Source organism: Rosa rugosa, chromosome 1 (genome assembly GCF_958449725.1).
Source record: "Rosa rugosa chromosome 1, drRosRugo1.1, whole genome shotgun sequence".
Lineage (NCBI taxonomy): Eukaryota > Viridiplantae > Streptophyta > Magnoliopsida > Rosales > Rosaceae > Rosa > Rosa rugosa.
In genome coordinates, this window is record NC_084820.1 from 1243510 (window position 1) to 1260591 (window position 17082).

Consider the following 17082-nt stretch of genomic DNA (forward strand, 5'->3'; position numbering starts at 1 on the left):
TTGTAATAGGAGAGAATTCTCAATTCAAGTTATAATATGAATCCTTGCATTCCAAGATTATGTGCTTTGTAATCCCTATATATAAGGCTCATATTATCAATGAATAACATACAATTCTCTCATCAATCTCTCTTGCATCCTATTTTCCTACAACAGGATCCCATTTTTCTAAAATACTTTTCCCTTTTTTATTTTAAAAAAATTGTAAAAAAAAATTGAGTTATAATTGGTTTTCAGTTCAACTAAAGACCCAAAAAGTCGCCCAGTACCATTTGGTCTAGTGGCATAAGTCTCTCCTTTGTAAGTGAGAGCTTGTGAGTTTGACTCACAAAAGACTAGCTGTTTATATGATCAAAAAAAAAAAAGACTCAAAAAGTCGTGTGCTATAGCACGGGGTTGAGGAATACTAGCAACCTTCTCCATCTACCTTTCTCACTCATTAACTGACACTTGTCCTCTTATTTCACTCAAAACTATAACATTAATGTTTATAAAGCTGACTTTTGTATTTTCCAAATGTACCCCTAATTATTGCACAAATTAATTCTTATTTTCATTTAATTTTTTTTTTTCTCTCTCTCTCTCTCTATCTGCGAACAGGTCGTTCTCCTGACCTTCTCCTCTTGTTCTTCCTATTCATGTTCCTCCTCCTCCTCCTTTTTATTTGTATCATTCTTCTTTGTTCAATACCAATTCTTGATTGGTTCAATACTCATCTTCTGGGAACAATTGCATAGCCCAGATTAGAAAAAATCTTCGTCCTCCTCCTCCTCCTTTTACTTTTTCTTTGTCTAATCTTCTTTGGTGCAATTACTAATTTTTCTTTGGTTCAATACCCTACCCACCTTCTAAACAATTGCATAACCAAATCAAATAAAACTTTCTAAACCAAATAAAACAAAACAAAAAAGTTTCCCACACCCAAATCAAAAAAAATTCTGCGCACAATACCAAATACCAACTTGAGGTGTGGGTTCAATTCTATTGCACAAATCAAAAGAAAAATTCCCACGCCCAGAAACAAATTTCCCACGCCCACAATATTAGGAAAAAAAATAGAAATAATGATTCATTGTTGTCTCAGCATTCTTTGTACTCAAATAATGTAGTTTGTATTAGATTCTAGGTTTTAAACAAAATTGGATTAGAGATGAATAATAGGTCATCAATCTCCTTCAATCATAGTGATTTATTAGTTGATATCTTCATCTGAATTTAGGTAATTAACCTTGCCTAGAAGATTGCTACAACGGAGTTAATCTTTTATTACGATAGCTATCAAAACTATTAAGAGTTTTGATTCGATTCAAAGGCCAATAACTGTGGCCTAAAATATAGTATTTCATTCCTATTTGGAAGGAGAATCTGCAGTAGCCTATATATAGAGGCTAAAGACGATACAACAAAAAGGAACAACTCTTCAACCAATCTCTACGATTGCCCAAGTCTCCCCGGAGCAGCCTCTCTTACCGGTGACCACACTTCAGTCCCAATCTCTTCAAGAGCCGACTGTCAGTGCCACCAAACCAACCCGGCGACCGTGCTTCCAGTCCCAGTCTCCCCAGGAGCCGACTGTTAGTGCTACTGCCACCGTTACTTCCAGCGAAGCAAGGGTAACGCCCTCGCAACCCAGCGAAGCTAAAGTCACGCTTTAGCAAAATCCGTGCTTCTCCAGACTTTCCGGTGATTGCTCTGCTCAACCTACAACGTTGGGTATCGATTCGGTGAACGCAAAGAGACCACAACCAAAGTCCTTATCCGTAAGGCAAGAAGTCCTTTCTCGGAAGGCATAGAAAAGAACCTTGTGACGAGGTTGGTGCTCTCCTCGTCCACATCGTTTGAGAAGAAGTCAAGTCAAGGGACGCCCCGACGACTGCACCCCACGGTGCTGGCACGCTCGCGCATTCAAAAGAGACAGTTTGTACCAGACTGATTTTGGGAGCCAAACAGATTGAATTTTGAGTCCGACCCATAATCCAAAATCTGAAACCCAGAAAGAGGAACCCAACGGCGAGGTTTGATTCTGATCCAGCGGTGGTGGTCAAAGCAACAAAGTTGAAGGAGTCGCAGCACCCAAACTATTGATCAGGATAAGAAGACTCTTGCTGCTCTCACTCTCAATGAATTGAAGCCGAGGAAGAGTATCGTTGTCTCTGAAGCAGTGGCAATGGGGCGTGGAATTACTCCGAAATTCTTCAATTCTATCATAAATCTCTCAAAAGGTAAGAAAGCTGGGGAGATAAATAGCTCAGAAAAGCTTGATTTCCTCGACAATGAATTATCCACATGGGGAGATGAGTTGATCTGATTTATTCCAAGGGAAATTATCGTTTAATTAACTTTTATCTTTCAGTAACAATAACGGTGTTAAAGTTTAGTTAAAGGCAAGTACAAGTGGCAATAAACCAAGGCAGTGATAGAATTGGGATAGGTTTATTGGGGACAGGTGATTTCCTCACGGAAGGGAGAGGAGAATAGAATTTAAATAGAATGAAAGATGAAAAATAATAAATTCATTGATATGTAATAATTAAGGATACATTCGGAAAATAAAAAAGTCAGTATGGTAAATATTAATGTTATAGTTTTAAGTGAAATAAGAGGACAAGTGTCAGTTAATGAGTGGGAAAGATAAAAAGGAAAGGTCGATAGGGAAGATTGCTAGCATTCTTCCACGGGGTTTTGTCTCAAAGCTAAATTTGAAGCAAGTGTCAAAACATAAATTTATTGAAAAATGAAGTTTATGTTTGAAACATGCGTCAACCATGGAAATCCACTCAATGCCTCGAGAAGTAACACTCTAAATTGTTAAATGGCATGAATTAGACGATGAAGATCTTGAGCCTTGACCTCAGAAATTGCGTAAAGTATCCAAATTCATAATATTTTTAACGTTTAAAACATTTTAGCAGGTTGAACTTTTTCACAAACGAGTTGCCATGTGTTCATTTCGTGTTAGCAAATTGATATACTAATGCCCCGGATATTAAATAAGTCTTACCAGGTTGACATACAATTATATAAATTACCTACTTCTTAACCGTGCGAATTCAACATGTTTTATCTCGTGCGGATTTCGAATCAAATCGTGTTAGTGGGTGGTAGTAAAACTAATTAAATCAAAGCCCTTTACTGTGTCTCGTTCCGCCAGTTCATTTCCCGCCAACAGTCGTCAAACTTGTGTGCCCTAATTGTTCAAAATCTACTTTACCAATCTCTCTCTCTCTCTCTCTCTCTCTCTCTCTCTGCGCCAAATCGCTCTCTCATGGCGACTCAGAAACTCACAGACTATGAGCGCAAGAGGCTCGAGAACATTCGCCGGAACGAGGAATTGATGGCTTCCCTGAAGCTCCAATCCATGGCCACCCAACTCTCTGCCTCAACCAAACGCCCCAGGTAATAATCCCTCACACCCTCCAACTCTATGCAATTCACTATTCCTCTCAAAAACGCGATTTTTATTTCTTCGGTAATTTGAAAAAAAAAAAAAAAATTCCCAAATTCTGATTTCTAGGGTTGAGACCAAATCGTACAAGGTCAATTCGGAGAAGCAGCCCAAGACCCAGGACCCAACTGTTATCAGGCGTTCTCTACGCACCAGAGGATTACCACCCGATGCGAAAGGACTAGGTGGTGATGGTGATGATGACTCTGTGGTGAAGACCCTAGAATCTGTAGACCCTAAGGCATCGGCTCGCAAATTGGGTCCTCTTAGTATGAGAGATGTGTATAGCGGAGTATCGGATAGAGCTCTGATTGAGGCCATTTTGGGTGTTGAGAAGAAACCCCAATTGGGTTTGGAAGTTAACGGTGAATTTGGGGATTGCAAAGAGGAGAGATCAAGTGGTGCATTTATCTTAGTTGGTGGGGTTAGTTGTGATTTGAGTAAGAAATTAGAAGAAGGAGGAGTTGAGAGTGATTTGAAGGTGGAGTCTTTGACTCTGAATGAGGAGAATGTAGCCCGAGTTGTGCCGGGGAATGTCATGAATGTGAGATTTTTTCCGAGTACTAGTTTGAGGATGGTTGTGGTTGGGAATAAGGCTGGGAATGTTGGATTTTGGAATGTTGATTCTAAGGAAGGGGAGGAAGGTGGGATATGTATGTATCACCCACATTCTGGTCCCATTTCGGGGATTTCTGTTCACCAAGATTGCATGTCAAAGGTAACTTAACATTTCTTTGTATGGTTTCAAATTATTTGTCATTTGAATATAGTTAACTTCATTAGGCTTTTGGTTTATAGTAGATTTCATAAATTGTCTTGGTTGGAATGTTGCCAATTGTTCCATATGCATCCAAAATGGGGTTGAACTTTGTCATGCTGAATTTCTGACTGACTAATGACTTGGAAACTGAGTTTGATTATGATAAGGCAACAACTCCTTTGGCACTATTTTCCTGCACTCTCAGGTTTTGATGTTATAGCTAACATATGATCGTTGAATTAAAGTGCAGATCTTTACTAGTTGCTATGATGGATTTATCCGATTGATGGATGCTGAGAAAGAGGTGTTTGATCTAGTATATTCAAGTGGTGAGACTATATATTCTCTCGCTCAACAGTCAAACAATGCAAAGTGTTTATACTTTGCTGAGGGTCGTGGAGGTATAAGTATGTGGGACGAGAGAACAGGAAACATCTCAGCCCAATGGAGTCCGCATGATGATAGAATCAATTCCATAGACTTTAACTCAGAAAATTCAAACATCATCACCACTAGTTCAACAGATGGAACCGCCTGCATTTGGGATTTGAGATGTATTGATGCAGATAAATTCAAAAGTTTGAAGACAATTGGCCACAAAAGGGCTGTGCATTCTGCCTACTTCTCACCTTCTGGAAGGTCGCTAGTGACGACAAGGTGACTATATTCTGTTGTTATTAAGAGGAATATCTTATGTCCCCACTGTAACATGCATGCTAGAATGAATTCATCATGTGCTTAACAAATACAGTTTGCTATATATTTGAGATCAATGTTGATCAACATGCACCCGTAGGCTTTATGAGTATGTTAGCTTTTGTAGTTTCCTATCCTATAAATGCTGTTTATGAAATGTTAGGGATATGTGGTTCCTAACAACTTCCTGATTTTGCACATTCCTTTTTGTGTTCTGCATGTCATTCTACTTTTCTGGCTCAGTAGCTTGGTTCTGTCAATAGTTGCTTTTCTCTATGGAATTTGACAAATTGTGGATATAGAGAGTATGGATGAGATGACGCCATTTGAATTATTCTTCTAGGCTGCAATACTCTGCTGTACTATTAATGTTTTGGGGTCTAATGTTACTCAAATAATGTGTAAATGGTGATTAATGACAAGAATCCAAATGAATGTCACTAACTTTCTGACCTCTTCATGCAGTCTTGATGACACAGTTGGTATATCAAGTGGAGTTAATTTTGAGGACATATCAAGGATATCCCATGACAATAATACAGGCAGATGGATTCCTAAGTTCAAGTAAGATTTCCACCAGATTTTCATATGCTGATGTAATTTTTCTTCGTCTAAATCTTCTGTTTTATATAATCTGTCTTCATTTATTACATTTTGTGAGCTTTATGTAAAACCCTGAGCAGTGTTTCAATTACTTTGACTTTGGTTATGTACATCTTCTGGAAAGTATTATGAGCATGAAAGGGAGTCTCTTTCTGATTGCTATTAACACTTTGCACATGTGGTTTTTGAATATGTACAGTACTAAATTTTGCTAACATGAAAAAGGGATTGCTTTCTGACTTTAACACTGCGACAGGGCAATATGGGGCTGGGATGATGCACATGTCTTCATCGGAAATAAGAATAGAGGAATCGATGTTATCTCCCACCTTCAAAGAAGAGCAGTTTTCACTTTAAAGAGCCCATATATGTCTGCAATTCCGTGTAGATTGGCTGCTCACCCTTATAATGTTGGGATGCTAGCAGGAGCTACAGGTGGAGGCCAAGTTTATGTATGGACATTGGGATAAGAAACTTAGCATCGCTCAACGGACTCTGTACTTTCATAATTAGGGCAAGCATGATCAGCTTTGTACCTTTAAGTTGTTCTTACTGTTGGTTTTCGCTTGAGTTGAGCTTTGTTGGTATTCCATAGATTCATTTTTGAAGAGCTTTTCTATGAATAGTTTTTGCAGGTTCTAAAGCATATGTCATACCTTCGTAAAACTCAACAAAAAGGAAAAAACAAGACCCCAGAAAAATCTATGAAACAAAGTCAAACGAGTGCTGCTTGAAGAAACACATCCATAACACAGAATGCACCAGATAACCCAGGTGAAAATCAACCATTTCAAGATAATAACTATCAACAGATAATAGGAATCTGGCTTCTGCCAAGAACACAAAGCACTTTCTAAAGCAAGAAAGTAATGGGCAAATTAACCTTCAAATGCCGAGTCAAAATTCCATCACTAGAATGTGTCAATTATTGTTTTGTTATTTTCCAAGAGGTTAATTCATATGGAATTAATTATTCGTTACACGAAAGCACAGCTTGTGACATCAACTTCCCAAGCCAACCATGCTACAACAATCCCCTTGAACCAAGCCCTCCAAATAACCAGTATTTGCAAGTTTGATTTTGACCTATAATGTTATTGACACAACCCAAAAGAGGAAGTGACCCATGAGGAGTGAGTGGTGGCATTGCCCTAAGGCCAGCCCTGGCTCCAATACAGGTCCAATCTTTTACAACTGGATAAATGCCGCATGCCTTTGGTAGAAGCTCTTTAAGGGCTTCTGTAGCTTCATCTGCAGATACATTTGATGATGAATTTCTTGATTTCCATTCCCATGTTGAGCCCATATACAAACTCCGAGGTCCTTGGACAGCAAGCCAAGCATCTGACAATATTGAGGGGCCAAAGCCTGGATACTCCCCTCTTCAACACAGAATTTTAGACAGATAAGTCGTAGATATAGAACACAGGATATTTGAGCATTTAGATGCTAAACCAAAAAAATCTAAGTAATGTCAATTGAGATGTGAAACTCAACAGCCCAAAGTTATATTCATCAAGCCTGTTTGTGTATAAATATAGAGCATGGAAAAATGCTTTTACCCCATGTTATCAGGAAGCTGCAGATGTGCAACGACACCTCTGCATGTCCTCAATGGAAGCCTCCCAGGAGCTCAGGAAGCAGATCTGCTTTGGCTCCTAGACATACAATTACTGCCTGGTATTCCCCTGATGTTAAATGTAATCAAATACTAACAAGATAGGAAATATAGAAGCTCTAAAACTGTAGAACCATTTAATACTACTGCATTGCAAGCTGACATTTTCAGAAGAACAGAGAAACAAAGAAAGAAAGAGAGATGCCAAGAATCATTTATGATAGATGCACCAATAGAATTGGGAACCACTTTGAATAACTTAACTCTTAAATGATGCACTGTAAATTTTTTTTTGAAAGGATTTGATTTTATTAGATATCAAAGCCATAAGAAACAGGCCAGAGTCTAACAGAACTTACATAAGAAAACCCGGAACAAACCGGATAACCTATCTAAGCCACTCTAAACTCATTAAGATCTAAAGGGACGCTCGCTGAACAGCAAGCCTAAACTAAGCAAGAGTAGTCTCGCTCTCTAAGGAAAAAATATTCATCTAGTCTAATTTGCCAGTCACGCAATTGTGGTACAAATAACAACTAGAAACGTCTTAGAAAAGACTATAGAAGTTTACCCCTACTTCAAAAGACTTGAGTCCAGAATGTCTAGAAGCTTGTGGGACCTAAGCAAGCGCAGGTCCCTTCCCCGCAGGGTTGGAACCAACACCCTCTACAGCCTCCTTTGTTGCCAACAACCTCGGCATCAGGTTGCTCCTCGGGCCCTTCTGGAGATTCTGCAGTATAAAGCCCAAATTGAGTCCCCTATACATAGGCTCAATCAGCGGCCCATGCAAATCAGGCCCAAATCCAGCCACAACCTCATGCCCAATCAAAGTCAGCGGCCTAGTATCCAGCCCGGTCAAACCAGTGGTCAGCCCTAGGTCAAACCTAAGGTTCCCCGCCGGTTCTTCCAATCTTTCTTCTTGCTCGCAGCCCTTCACTGCAGTCACCTCCAGGACCGGTAAAACAATCCCAGCCAACTCCAGGTCCTGTCCAATCACCGCCGGTGTCACGGCAAACCCTCCTGCCGCCTTCATCCGCCCAGATCTGACATTGACCAACCAACTCCGACACCACAACACATGGCCGGATCGTCGACACCAAAGCCGCAGTTCCGATTCGATCCGCCGACCCACGGCCAAAAAAACACCCTCAGTTGAGAATCCCATCAACCGGAGCCTTCGAGAATCTTGGTCGAGATCCTGACGTCGTTGCAGAAGAGACCACAGACTCTTCAATCCCACGTCGCCGTTATCTCGCCTTTGCCTGGACTGGAGAGCACGAGGCTCGCCGCCGCCATCACGAAAACGAATTTTCGCTGTACCGGGTCGCTCCGCAGGTTTCGGAGACCCCTTTGCCATCTTTTTTAAATGATGCACTGTAATGGCCCTGCGGAGAGGGAGATTCCGCTAAATATTTAACCAAAAGTATTAAATATATGTTTATTAATAAAGACTAATCTCATAATAATATAACTATAGAATGAAGGAAAGAATAATAGATACTGTTTGAACCCAAAATGAACATTTTGGCCTGACAAGGCATGTGTTGGAGAAATTGAGCCAATGTCAGTGGCTCAAGCTATATATTGTCGACAAGCTCGAAATATATATTTAGAGGCTAAATAAAGCCTACTATGGAAGCATGGAAGCATGAAAAGTTAACTTTAGCACATTTTCCTACTTCGGCTAGGAGAAACCGAGCTAAACAAGGAAGGAGGGGCGGAAGACTAACCAAATAAAATCTAAATGAGCTAAACCTTTCCAGATTAATACTAGACATCCCAAGGATAATTTCTTATGAAGAGTGACAGAGCTAGTTTTGAGTGGAAGACCTTCAAACAATCAGTCCAGTTTTCTACAGAAGCAAAACTAGAAAACTGGACCTGTAAGAGTTCCAGCAGCATTTCCGGCCCAACTACATGGAATAAAGCTCTGAAACTTTGTCAGGATGATCTACACTCATAGTGGAACATTTTTTATGAAGAAGTCGAAGGCTCATTCTGAAGTCTTGTTGGAGAAATAATTGAAGGAATAAAGGGGCAGAAACTGACCTAAAACCAGCTTAATATTCACATGTTCATGTTTCCTACCCACATGAAGAAAGCTAGATGCTTTTCTTTTTTTCCTTGGATATATTTTTCTACTACAATCTCTTTAATAGATCATCATCACTTCCATGTTTCTGCACCTTCATGCTTTGCTTTCATTTCATCATTTCTCTATCTTTTCCATATTTTACAAATCACTTTCATACTCCACTTTCATTATTTTTTTTCCACTCATCATTTCACTCTTCTTTTTCTTCCCTATATAAACACTTTCTCCTCTCATTCTAGAGACACATTCACAACATCAAAACATCTCTAAGATGATCTAAGTTCTCTCTAGAGCAACCTCTCTAAGAGCAACTCATCTCCTTCTCTTTCTCTTACCGGTGATCACACTCCTAGTCCTAGTCTTCTCAGAAGCCGACTTTTAGTGCCACCAAACCCTCTGCCAACGTACTTCGGTCCTAGTCTCCTCGGGAGCCGACGGTAGTGCCGCAACCACAATGATTACAGAACCAGCCAAGCAAGGGTAACGCCCTAGCAACCCAGCCAAGCTAAAGTCACGCTTTAGCAAGTTCTTCTCACTTCCCAGTGGTTCTCGCTCTGCTCGATCTACAACATCGAGTATCGATTGTGATTTTCAAGAAGCTCAGCAAAAGTCCTCGCCACGAGGCACAAAGAATCCCGCGACGAGGTTGGTGCTCTCCTCGTCTACAATCGCTCAACAGAAGTCAGGTCAATGGACATCCCCGACGACCGCACCCGACGGTGCTGGCACGCCCGCGCAAGAAAAGAGACTGTTGACCAGCTGCAACAAAATTGGAGCCAAACAGATACTAAATCTTCATTATATTAATAAAGATTAATCTCACAATAATATACTAAAAACAATATATTTTGAGTTTTTTTTTTTCTTTCTTTCTTATAGTGGAATATAAAAAATTATTTGAAATCTAATCTTAAAAAACTAAGATTAAGAAAAACGTTGTAGAACTTAATTTATTTTAATTTTCTAAATAGTAACCACGTGGTGTGGTGTGTTGGTCGAATGGCCTAGTCTGGAACCCCCAGGTCTAGCGTTCGAATCCCCGCTCCATCCCGTGGCCAGCAGATTTGAGGGACCATTTGGGTTCGTGCGTCTGCGGTGCAGTGGATTAGTTTGGCTTTGCCAGGCTTTCGCCGCAATGTCGGTACAGGTGTCCTGGCGATGGGATACCACTGCATGGGTGTGTGTGTTACTAACAACTAACCCGATCAAAAAAAAAAAAAAAAATTCTAAATAGTTAAATAAAATTAATTTTTATTTGTTCAAATTAATATTTTTAAATCGTGCTTTATAGTGGATAGGCACGAGCACGGCTCGTTATTGACCCGGCACGAGCACGGCCCGGCACGATATGGGCTCGGGCCAGGCTTAATGTTTAAGTAAATGGGCCGGCACGATAATAAATGGGCCGGCCCAAACACAGCACGAAGCACGACTAGGCCCGCTTAAAATGAGCCGGGCCGGCCCGTTTGCCACCTCTACTTCTTAATCGTGCGAATTCAACCCATTTTATTTTGTGCGGATTTCGAATTAAATCGTGTCAGTGGGTGGTGGCAAAACTAACTAAATTAAAGCCCTCTACTGTGTCTCGTTCATTTCCCGCCAGTTCATTTCCCGCCAACAGTCGTCAAACTTGTGTGCCCTAATTGTTCAAAATCTACTTTACCAATCTCTCTCTCTCTCTCTCTCTCTCTCTCTGCTCCAAATCGCTCTCTCATGGCGATTCGGAAAATCACAGACTATGAGCGCAAGAGGCTCGAGAACATTCGTCGAAACGAGGGATTGATGGCTTCCCTGAAGCTCCAATCCATGGCCACCCAACTTTCTGCCTCAACCAAACGCCCCAGGTAATAATCCCTCACACCCTCCAACTCTATGCAATTCACCATTCCTCTCAAAAACCCGATTTTTAATTTTTCGGTAATATTTGGAAAAGAGAAAAACCTCAAATTTCTGATTTCTAGGGTTGACACCAAACCGTATTCGGAGAAGCAACGCAAGACACGGGACCCAACTGTTATCAGGCGTTCTCTACGCACCAGAGGATTACCGCCCAAAGGACTAGGTGGTGATGACCCTAAGGCATTGTGTCGCAAATTGGGTCCTCTTAGTATGAGAGATGTGTATAGCGGAGTATCAGATAGAGCTCTGATTGAGGCCATTATGGGTGTTGAGAAGAAGCCCCAATTGGGTTTGGAAGTTAAAGGTGAATTTGGGGGTTGCAAGGAGGAGAGATCAAGTGGTGCATTTACCTTAGTTGGTGGGGTTAGTTGTGATTTGAGTAAGAAATTAGGAGGAGCTGAGAGTGATTTGAAGGTGGAATCTTTGACTCTGAATGAGGAGAATGTAGCCCGGGTTGTGCCGGGGAATGTCATGAATGTGAGGTTTTTTCCAAGTACTAGTTTGAGAATGGTTGTGGTTGGGGATATGGCTGGGAATGTTGGATTTTGGAATGTTGATTCTAAGGAAGGGGAGGAAGGTGGGATCTGTATGTATCGTCCACATTCTGGTCCCATTTCGGGGATTTCTATTCACCAAGATTGCATGTCAAAGGTAACTTAACATTTCTTTGTATGGTTTCAAATTATTTGTCGTTTGAATATGTTTAACTTGATTAGGCTTTTGGTTTATAGTAGATTTCATAAATTGTCTTGGTTGGAATGTTGCCAATTGTTCCATATGCATCCAAAATGGGGTTGAACTTTGTCATGCTGAATTTCTGACTGACTAATGACTTGGAAACTGAGTTTGATTATGACAAGGCAACAACTCCTTTGGCACTATTTTCCTGCACTCTCAGGGTTGATGTTATAGCTAACATATGATTGTTGAATTAAAATGCAGATCTTTACTAGTTGCTGTGATGGATTTATCCGATTGATGGATGCTGAGAAAGAGGTGTTTGATCTAGTATATTCAACTGGTAAGACTATATATTCTCTCGGTCAACAGTCAAACAATGCAAAGTGTTTATACTTCGCTGAGGGTCGTGGAGGTGTAAGTATGTGGGACGAGAGAACAGGAAACATCTCAGCCCAGTGGAGTCCGCATGATGATAGAATCAATTCCATAGATTTTAACTCAGAGAACTCAAACATCATCACCACTAGTTCAACAGATGGAACTGCCTGCATTTGGGATTTGAGATGTGTTGATGCAGATAAATTCAAAAGTTTGAAAACAATTGGCCACAAAAGGGCTGTGTATTCTGCCTACTTCTCGCCTTCTGGAAGGTCGCTAGTGACGACAAGGTGACTATATTCTGTTGTTATTGAGAGGAATATCTTATGTCCGTACTGTAACTTGCATGCTAGAATGAATTCATCATGTGCTTAACAAATACAGTTTGCTATATATTTGAGATCAATGTTGATCAACATGCACTTGTATGAGTATGTTAGCTTTTGTTGTTTCCTATCTTATAAATGCTGTTCTCTGCCTATCATTCTACTTTTCTGGCTCAGTAGCTTGGTCCTGTAAATAGTTGCTTTTCTCTATGGAATTCGACAAATTGTGGATATAGAGAGTGCCATTTGAATTATTCTGCCAGGCTGCAACACTGTTGTATTATTAATGTTTTGGGGTCTAGTGTTACTCAAATAATCTGTAAATGGTGATTTATGACAAGAATCTTAATAGATGTCACTAACTCTCTGACCTCTTCATGCAGCCTTGATGGCACAGTTGGTATATCAAGTGGAGTTAATTTTGAGGACATATCAATGATATCCCAAGATAATAAAGGCGGATGGATTCCTAAGTTCAAGTAAGATTTCTACCAGATTGTCATATGCTGATGTAATTTTTCTTCGTCTAAATCTTCTGTTTTATATAATCTGTCTTCATTTTTCAGTCTGTGAGCTTTATGTAATACTCTGAGCAGTGTTTCAGTTACTTTGACTTTGGTTATGTACATCTTCTGGAAAGTATTATGAGCATGAGAGGGAGTCTCTTTCTGATTGCTATTAACACTTTGCATATGTGGTTTTTGAATATGTACGGTACTAAATTTTGCTAACATGAAAAAGGGATTGCTTTCTGACTTCTTTAATACTGCGACAGCGCAATATGGGGCTGGGATGATGCATATGTCTTCATCGGAAATAAGAAGAGAGGAATCGATGTTATCTCCCACTTTCAAAGGAGAGCGGTTTTCACTTTAAAGAGCCCATATATGTCTGCAGTTCCGTATAGATTGGCTGCTCACCCTTATAATGTTGGGATGCTAGCAGGAGCAACAGGTAGAGGCCTAGTTAATGTATGGACATTGGGATAAGAAACTCAGCATCTCTCAACGGATTCTTATGAATTAGGGCAAGCATGATCAGCTTTGTACCTTTTTAAGTTGTTCTTTACTGTTGGTTTTTGCTTGAGTTGAGTTTTGTTAGTATTCCATAGATTCATTTTTGAAAAGCTTTTCTATGAATAGTTTTTGCAGGTTCTAAAGCACATGTCATACCTTAGTAAAACTCAACCAAAAGGAAAAAATAAGACCCCATAAAAATCCATGAAACAAAGTCAAACAGGTGCTGCTTGAAGAAATACATCCATAACACAGAATGCACCAGATGACCCAAGTGAATATCAACCATTTCAAGATACAGTTATCAACAGATAATAGGAATCTGGCTTCTGCCAAGAACACAAAAGCACTTTCTAAAGCAAGAAAAGTAATAGGCAAATTAACCTTCAAATGCCGAGTCAAAATTCCATCACTAGAATGTGTCAATTATTGTTTTGTTCTTTTCCAAGAGGTTAATTCATATGGAATTAATTCTTCGTTACACGAAAGCACAGCTTGTGCCATCAACTTTCCAAGCCAACCATGGTACAACAATCCCCTTGAACCAAGCCCTCCAAATAACCAGTATTTGCAAGTTTGATTTTGACCTATAATGTTATTGACACAACCCAAAAGAGGAAGTGACCCATGAGGAGTGAGTGGTGGCATTGCCCTAAGGCCAGCCCTCGCTCCAATAAAGGTCCAATCTTTTACAACCGGATAGATGCCGCATGCCTTTGGTAGAAGATCTTTAAGGGCTTCTGCAGCTTCATCTGCAGATACATTTGATGATGAATTTCTTGATTTCCATTCCCATGTCGAGCCCATATACAAACTACGAGGTCCTTGGACAGCAAGCCAAGCATCTGACAATATTGAGGGGCCAAAGCCTGGATACTCCCCTCTTCAACACAAATTTTTTGACAGATGAGTCGTAGATATAGGACACAGGAAATTTGAGCATTTAGATGCTAAACCAAAAAATTCTAAGTAATGTCAATTGAGATGTGAAACTCAACGGTCCAAAGTTATATTCTTATAAAAGCCTGTTTGTGTATAAATATAGAGCATGGAAAAACACGTTTACCCCATATTATCAGGAAGCTGCAGATGTGCAACGACACCTCTGCATGTCCTCAATGGAAGCCTCCCAGAGAGCTCAGGAAGCAGATCTGCTTTGGCTCCTAGACATACAATTACTGCCTGGTATTCCCCTGATGTTAAATGTAATCAAATACTAACAAGATACGAAATATAGAAGCTCTAAAACTGTAGAACCATTTAAAACTACTGCATTGCAAGCTGACGTTTTCAGAAGAACAGAGAAACAAAGAAAGAAAGAGATTGCCAAGAATCATTTATGATCGAAGCACCAACAAAATTGGGAACCACTATGAATAACTTAACTCTTAAATGATGCACTGTAATGGCCCTGCCAAGTTCAGAAACAATATAGATGGGCTAAATTCAATAGTTGTTACTTATAATGAAGAAAGACTGAAATCACCATTTGAAGGACATCCTATGCACCTCATCTTGGATTTAGATCTAAGTTTCATTTTCATGCTTGGCAAGCTAAAGATCATTTTAGCAAGTAATAAAAACCTAATTATCTATGATGTCTCTTTGAGAGCTTTTAGGCTAAGAGGCACGTTTAGGTATATCCTCAAGGCTTTAATGCAAAGGATCACTAGGAAAGAAGGGATAATCCTGGCAAATACCTATAAAGCTTCTGAAATGATGAAAAATGCATGTAAATGGAAATACAATGTCACTCATTGAAATTATGGTCTATCGACTCGATTCCAAACACACAGACAGCTGTAGCAATCATAATGATTATCTTGTAATGTGAACTACAAGACAAGATTGAGCACACTGCAATTAGATACAAATACAAGAGTGCTGAGGAAGTACACAAGACAAGCCTACATGGTATTGTGAGTACCTTCCAAGTCTAGCAGTTTGTGAATGGAGTCCTTGTGCAAATGCAATTCTTTTACCCCCAATCCAGAAGCACAAAGTTCTTTCACCAAAGTTTGACATGCTAAGAAGAGTGCCTGGAAATATCACCACGAGAACAAACAGTCAGAAAAAAGCATGAATATTAACTTAAAAGGTGAGAAAAGGGAAATGACAAGAATAAATAACTTAATCAACAGTAATTATTCATACCTCGAGATAGCGTTGAGGATGGACATTAACAGCTTCAGGCATATAAAAAGACGTATTGAAAGGTGAACAGATGCCGGGTACAAGATTTTGGGCACCATCCTCGTCAATGGCTTCTATTCTACAACTGGCAAGGCCATTCTGGGCATTCTTTACAATATAAAGAAAATACTAACATTAATATGTGAGGTCGGTTTGATTTCTTCATCTTGATGAATCGTAAAATTAAAAAAAAAAAAAAAAAAAGCTTCGTTACATCTTTCAGCACCATCATGTTCTTCATGCTCAAAGCTGGTCTCAAGATGCCTCTGAAGCAAAGAAATACAGACCATGAACATCAGCTAAACTAATGCAGAGCTAGATGGACAGACCACACTTAACCCTGAACACAGTCATCAGTAAAGGAGCCAGTCAATAACAATTTTTTCAATCTCAGAATTTCCACAATTTCAACAAAATCCTATTCAAATTCGAAACGTAATCAAAACATGCCATTTCGACTACATTTTGTCATGACTTCCCACAATGCTCATTTTTCACCAAAACCGGTTGGACTATTGCACACGATTTTCGGCCAAAAACGCATGTTCTTATTTTCTCACCAAAATCATCACACTCTCTAATCATAATGTTTAAACACTTATCGAATCAACGAAACTCAAACATCTCAACGCCATTTTTTATTTTTTTTACTATTTTTTCAAACTAAAAAAAAAACAAGTTTAAAAAAAAAAAAAATCTAGCGGCTTAGAATTTGAGGAAAGAATGCTACCTTCTTCTAACAATGGGAGCATCATCGGAATTTGGAGGCAGTGCAGCTTCGGCGACGGTCAAGAGTCTCAGAGCCTCGTCCCAGCACTCGGCGGCGCGCCATAGGAGCTTGGCTTTGGGAGAGTAAGGGTGAAGAAGGCCGCCGGAGACGCCGGAAGCGCCGCCGCCAATTCCGACTTCATCGAAGACGTCGATGCGGAGATTCGAATCCTTGGGACACTGCTTCAGCAAGTGGTAAGCGACGGAGAGGCCGGCGAAGCCAGCGCCGAGGACGGCGTACCGAAGACGAGAAGGACTCTGAGAATGAGAGAAGAGAAAAGGAGAAGAAGAGGAGGGAGATGGAGTTAAAGCTGAGCCTACTGGTGTCCGCATTGGATTTTAGCTCCGGCTCAAAGTTCGGGTTTTCTGGCGTGCTTTGGATAATACCCGCGGTTTTTCAGTAGGGGCGGTTAGACTTAACGGTGTTTGTTCGACGGTTCAAAATTGGGCCCGGATCTGTATCCAGTTCTGGGCTGTCATATGTGCTAGAAGCCACTGTCATCTGGGTTATTGTTTTTGGGCCCAATTCCATATCGTAGTGAGCACAGGAAAAAAGTAGCTAGACTTGGCCTCTTACCAAATATGACAGTAATGACAGAAGCAG

General features: G+C 40.2%; 4 protein-coding genes across 6 annotated transcripts; 2 read left to right on the forward strand and 2 right to left on the reverse strand.

Annotated features, from left to right (window-relative positions):
• Positions 1-3156: 3156 nt before the first annotated feature.
• LOC133726920 (uncharacterized) lies at positions 3157-6127 on the forward strand. 2 transcript variants are annotated; one of them, XM_062154560.1, is made up of 5 exons: positions 3157-3396; positions 3515-4163; positions 4456-4862; positions 5367-5465; positions 5730-5918. In XM_062154560.1, the coding sequence occupies exons 1-5, from the start codon at positions 3266-3268 to the stop codon at positions 5779-5781; spliced, it is 1338 nt and encodes a 445-aa protein (XP_062010544.1). In that variant the 5' UTR covers positions 3157-3265; the 3' UTR covers positions 5782-5918. The 2 variants fall into 2 exon arrangements, with proteins under 2 accessions (XP_062010544.1, XP_062010543.1); XM_062154559.1 differs by having other exon boundaries at positions 3159-3396; positions 5761-6127.
• A 246-nt stretch (positions 6128-6373) lies between these two features.
• Positions 6374-7194, reverse strand: LOC133744620 (uncharacterized). The gene is made up of 2 exons (XM_062172698.1): positions 7067-7194; positions 6374-6886 (listed from the first exon to the last, which is right to left on the reverse strand). The coding sequence occupies exons 1-2, from the start codon at positions 7069-7071 to the stop codon at positions 6529-6531; spliced, it is 363 nt and encodes a 120-aa protein (XP_062028682.1). The 5' UTR covers positions 7072-7194; the 3' UTR covers positions 6374-6528.
• Positions 7195-10841: 3647 nt separating this feature from the next.
• Positions 10842-13555, forward strand: LOC133726921 (uncharacterized). The gene is made up of 5 exons (XM_062154561.1): positions 10842-11061; positions 11179-11767; positions 12059-12465; positions 12885-12980; positions 13277-13555. Exons 1-5 carry the CDS (start codon positions 10931-10933, stop codon positions 13488-13490), a joined length of 1437 nt encoding a protein of 478 aa, XP_062010545.1. The 5' UTR covers positions 10842-10930; the 3' UTR covers positions 13491-13555.
• Positions 13556-13716: 161 nt separating this feature from the next.
• LOC133726922 (uncharacterized) lies at positions 13717-16854 on the reverse strand. Of its 2 annotated transcripts, none has more exons than XM_062154563.1 (6): positions 16441-16854; positions 15937-15976; positions 15672-15818; positions 15445-15556; positions 14584-14710; positions 13717-14400 (listed from the first exon to the last, which is right to left on the reverse strand). In XM_062154563.1, the coding sequence occupies exons 1-6, from the start codon at positions 16809-16811 to the stop codon at positions 13944-13946; spliced, it is 1254 nt and encodes a 417-aa protein (XP_062010547.1). In that variant the 5' UTR covers positions 16812-16854; the 3' UTR covers positions 13717-13943. The 2 variants fall into 2 exon arrangements, with proteins under 2 accessions (XP_062010547.1, XP_062010546.1); XM_062154562.1 differs by having other exon boundaries at positions 15925-15976.
• Positions 16855-17082: the final 228 nt, after the last annotated feature.